The 5,262-nt window shown below is 52.3% G+C and overlaps 1 protein-coding gene across 1 annotated transcript; it reads left to right on the forward strand.

Moving 5' to 3' along the window:
• Positions 1 to 1,298: 1,298 nt before the first annotated feature.
• Positions 1,299 to 3,006, forward strand: CAVIN3 (caveolae associated protein 3). The gene is made up of 2 exons (XM_039218811.1): positions 1,299 to 1,841; positions 2,385 to 3,006. Exons 1-2 carry the CDS (start codon positions 1,458 to 1,460, stop codon positions 2,784 to 2,786), a joined length of 786 nt encoding a protein of 261 aa, XP_039074742.1. The 5' UTR covers positions 1,299 to 1,457; the 3' UTR covers positions 2,787 to 3,006.
• The last annotated feature ends 2,256 nt before the right edge of the window (positions 3,007 to 5,262 follow it).

The following is a 5,262-nucleotide window of genomic DNA, read 5'->3' on the forward strand; positions in this document are numbered from 1 at the left end:
TGGATCTTTTCCATGTAGCCATGCTGAGTGATAGTTACAGTTCCTTCCACACTTGTTATCAAGCAACCCTCATAGATTGGGAGAGGAGAGGAAGAGGGAGAGTCTTCATCAGGATCAATGGATTGCTTGGACTCCTACAATGTTTACCAAGTACTGCTAAAGACAAGACAGGGGATTTTCCAAACGGATGACATTACAATTCATGATCCACAGTAATTGGCCCCTCTGTGTGCACTCTCTCCTGCTCTACAGCAGCAATTTCAAATCTTCATCACTTGCTGCACAAATTCTCAGTAATTTCTAGAGAAAAAAAAATCAAGACAAGAGCTACAACCAACCTCCATGGAAACAAAGACATACCAGCACCTGCTCTAACCCTTTGTTTTTTAATGTTTAGTGATTTTTGAGAGAGAAAGAGAGAGAGAGTGCAAGAGCAGGGGAGGACTAGGGAGAGAGAGGGAGTGAGAGAATCCCAAGCAGGCTCTGTATTGTCAGTGCACAGTCCTACCCACAGGGGCTTGATCCCACCAACCGTGAGATCATTACCTGAGCAGAAATCAGGAGTCAGTGGCTTAAGGGACTGAGCCACACAGGAGCCAGTACGCTAACCCTTTTAAGGGTTTCAAAGGTAGAGGTGTCTTGCCTGCCCTCCAAGCTTAGGATGTAAGAGCTAGGTGCCCCTGGGCTTTACCCTTGAAAACTCAAAGAGAGGTAAGAGAACTAGAACAAAGAAAACAGGATAATGCTACCCAACAGTAAGAACTAGAGAAGCAGTAAAGGAGGCCTGTGGCTTAACTCTGGCGATGACTATTAGGAAAATACCAGAGGATGCCCCGCCTACCGGTGAGGTTTGAGCTGCCTTTGAGACCACAAAGTCAGGGCTCCGACCTAAACAATCTAGCGTCCGAGACTGTAGCTGAGCTTCTCAGGGTCTCCCTGCCTACCGCTCCCAGTCCAGGGGCACAAATACAATCCTCAGAGGCGTGGGAGGCTGAAGGCAGCGGCCGTGGAAGCCCCTCAGGTTATCCTTGTGCTGCTCTCACATAGTTTCTCTGCCCACTCGATGTGCATAACAAATTTTTCCATGGCTCACCCTTTGCGGTGGTGAAAGTACATTCAAGAGAGAGACACACTAGCGAATTGGGACGCAGGAGGGGAACTCAAACTTACAGGGAGAGAGTTCGGGGAAAGGGGGCGGATACTAAGCCAACCGGTTGCCCGCCGGGGCTCCCGGGGCGGTGCAGCAGAAGGGGGAGCGCTTACGAAGAACCCAGCCGCCGCCATCCAGTGCCCCCCCGCCCCGTCCTGCCCCACCAGCCCCCACCCCACGCCTCCCGGGACGGCCCGCTCCGCCTGCCTGAGTCACGGCTGGAGCTGGGGAGGAGCCGCGGAAGGGAGGCCCCAGCCCAGAGTGCAACCAGCGGCCGCAGGGAGAGCAGGCAGGGAGGTCGGGGATCATGGGGGAGAGTGCGCTGGAGCCGGGGCCTGTGCCCGCAGCGCCGGCTGGGGGCCCGGTGCATGCCGTGACGGTGGTGACGCTGCTGGAGAAGCTGGCCACCATGCTGGAGGCGCTGCGGGAGCGGCAGGGGGGCCTGGCTCAGAGGCAGGGCGGCCTGGCGGGCTCCGTGCGCCGCATCCAGAGCGGCCTGGGGGCGCTGAGCCGCAGCCACGACACCACGAGCAACACGCTGGCACAGCTGCTGGCCAAGGCGGAGCGCGTGGGCTCTCACGCGGACGCCGCCCAGGAGCGCGCCGTGCGCCGCGCCGCCCAGGTGCAGCGGCTGGAGGCCAACCACGGGTTGCTGGTGGCGCGCGGGAAGCTCCACGTCTTGCTCTTCAAGGTCAGTGACCTCAGGCGTCCTCCGCCTCCCGGCCACCATCTGGGCCAAACTCCCTACCCCCCCCCTTCCCCGGCCGCCTACCACACCCGCATTCCTGACCCCGTACGGTGGAACGGACTTCCAGAGCCGCACCCACTTCCCACCACGCTGCCCCATCCCTCAGCGCCTGAACCCAGCCTGGCCAACCACAGTCCGCCCAGCTCGAGCTCAGGCCACGTAACACCGAAGTTGCTCCAAGTCCCAGCCCATCCCTGAATGGGAATAACGGTGGCGGAAGTGCATCCTGCGACCGTTCCTTGCCTCCGATTCCTGCCCCTGCGATCACCATCCTGCTTAAGGGGGTCCCACCTAATTTCCAAACTTCTGCAGTTTGCCAGTAGCTCCCCACTCCACCCCTGCGCCTGGTCTTCCACGCCTGCTTTTTCTTTGCCCCTTGGGCCCGCCCCAAGGGTGGGGCGGGTTCCCCGGTGTAAATAAGGAGTGAGGCTCAGGCTGCTGCGGGTAGAGGACTGCCAGGGTCAGAGCTATGTTCATCACATGCAGGAGGAGGCTGAAATCCCAGCCAGCGCCTTCCAGAAGGCTCCCGAGCCCTTAGGCCCGGCAGATCAGCCCCAGCCTGGCCCAGAGCAGCCGGAGGCCGAAGTTGAGGAGAGCTCAGACGAGGAGCCGGTGGAGTCCAGGGCCCGGCGGCTTCGGCGCACCGGGTTGGAGAAGGTCCAGAGCCTGCGAAGAGCCCTCTCGGGCCGGAAGGGCCCTGCAGCACCAACGCCCACGCCAGTCAAGCCACCTCGTCTTGGGTCTGGCCGGAGCGCTGATGGCCAGCCAGAAGCCCGGCCTGCGCTGGAGCCCAAGCTGGAGCCAGAACCTCCGCAGGACGCCGAGGAAGATCCCGGGAAATCTGGGGCTGCTGAAGCCGCGGTGCTCCGAGTAGAGAGTGCGGCCTAATGGCTGGTGCTGTCTTTTGCTCCTGTGCCTATGCCTAGTCCCAAAATAAATCTCCCTCTCCAAAGCAGCATAAACGCCCAAATAAGGAGTGAATCCTGCACCCATAGCCCATCTCTGGCCTTCCCTTCCCGGTGCCTTCAAATTAGCCTGCGTCCTCTATAAGAGCAGCTGTGGCTCACACCTGCTTGCACTCCTGGTCAATAAAAGTCATGTCACCTAATCCAGACTCCATGTGAAGGGGTGGGAGGAAGAAGCTTGCAAGGAGTAAGACAAATGTTGGAACCTGGAATGTAGCTTCAGTTTCAACCAGATCATTGTATCATTTGGGCACGTAGAAATAACCTGCTGGCCGCTTGCTTCTTGAGCCCTTTACTCATGGAGAAGCATCCAGTATAGTCTCTTGCTGTAGGTGCTCAATAAATGTCAACAAGTAGGTTTCCTCTTAGTTTCTTTTTCCTCTTCCATCTCTTAAAAGTTGGGCTTTCCTCTGTTCTCAGCCTTCTTTTCATTCTGGGTAGTCGTTTGTGAACACTGACCCCACCAGCCACACACACCCTAAGACCACTGTCCTGAGCTGCAGTTGAAATATACCTCACTGTCAATGTATCCAAAGGAAGCAATCTACCTTTTAATTAAGTTCAATTTCAATTTTATAGATATTTATTAAGCACTTAGTATGTATCATTCAAAATGGCATCTCCTCTTGTGTTTTTGTTACCACTGAATGTCACCACCATTCTCACAGAAACCTGAGAGTCTTCCCTGGTTCTTCCCTCTCTCTCTCAATCCTCTCCCCCATGGAAACAGTGACCTCTGCAGTCTGACCACTTTTTGAATACCCATGGCCACTGCTCTGTTTTAGGCCTTATCTTTCACCTGACCATTTTTTTTTAATTGCCAGTCTGATCCCATCATCCTCCTTTCTCAGACCCTCAGTGGCTCCCCATCACCTTCAGAATAAAATCTGAGTTCTTGAATATTCCTTCAACATCTTTAATGTAACCTTTTGTGATCTGATTCCTGCCCATTATTTTAGCCTCATCTTTTGCTGCTTCCCCTCATTCTAGTATTGAATTACATTGAGCTGTGTACTCTCATTCTCATCTCTAACTCTCCTGCAGAACTGAGTAAGGCACACCTCTTTCAGGGTCAGGTGCTTCTCTTCTTTGCTCCCAGAGCACCACCTCTACACCTCAGTGCTAACTGTACAGAATGTGACTGTTTGCAATTACTCTCCTCATCCTGTCCCACACTGTGGCTCCTCTGCTGTATCTCTGTATTTCCCATACCAAATACCATGCCTGGCCTACAGTAGGCCCTCATAGAGCAAGAGCATCACAGAAGAATTAGGAAGTGCAAGGGGATTAGCTAGGGATGGGAGTTCGGTCATCAGCCCATTCATTCAGTTATTGTCATATGAAAACATTTTTTGAGTACCTAATGTGTTTGCAGGTCCTATGCTAGGTCTTGTGAACGCCAAGATGACAATCCTGAGGCCTTCAAGGACTTCAGAGTTTAGGAATGCAAGCATGAATGATGTAAGTGTAGTGACTGTTATGTTATTTTGAGAGGAAAGAGGGAAGGGACACAACCTACCCTGAAGGAGGATAAGTGGGGGATGTTTAAGGCCATGTTCTTGGAAAAGGTAAATAGTGAGATGGAAAACAGAAATGGTGTATGGCAGTAGAGCTCAGTGGCTATAGTTTGGCTTCTCAGTTCCTTCATCTATTTGTTATAAGTTTATTTTTGAGAGGAGGGGGGAGGGACAGAGACAAAGTATGTATCTTTGTATGGGGTCAGGATACAAAGGATACTGTACTGACAGCAGAGAGCCCAATGCAGGGCTCAAACTCATGGTGAGATCATGACCTGAGCTGAAGTCAGATGCTCAACCAACTGAGCCACCTAGGCTCCCTTCTTCATCTATTAAATGGGATAATGATAGCCTCCATTGGGCTGTTGTGAGGATTAAGTTACATAAGTATTTAGCACAAGTACCTGGAGGAGAGTTTGTTTCAGGTGTATAACTCATTCCTCTAGTTATTCAACAAAATATTTACTGAACTTGGAATTTCTGCCAGGCACTGTTTTAAGAGCTGGGGATACAGTGGCACATAAGAAAGACAGGATCCCTGTCTTTGTGGATAGTGTAGGGGGAGACCGGCAATAAACAAGTATACTATGAGACAGATAAAAACAAGCAAACATATGAACTAGAAGGTCTTTCTGGTTATGGGATGTGAAGGAAAGAAAGAAGTAAGGATAATAATTGGGGTAGAGGAGTACTTTAGATGAGGAAGTTGGGGATTTACATTTAAAAAATATATTTTTTTTAAATTTTTGAGAGAGAGAGAGGGAGAGTGAAGGAGAGGGAGAGAGAGAGAGGGAGACACAGAATCTGAAGCAGGCTCCAGGCTATGAGCTGTCAGCACAGAGCCCAACTTGGGGCTCCAACTCACAAACTGTGAGATCATGA

This window comes from Hyaena hyaena, unplaced genomic scaffold (genome assembly GCF_003009895.1).
Source record: "Hyaena hyaena isolate Hyena2069 unplaced genomic scaffold, ASM300989v1 scaffold_779, whole genome shotgun sequence".
NCBI lineage: Eukaryota > Metazoa > Chordata > Mammalia > Carnivora > Hyaenidae > Hyaena > Hyaena hyaena.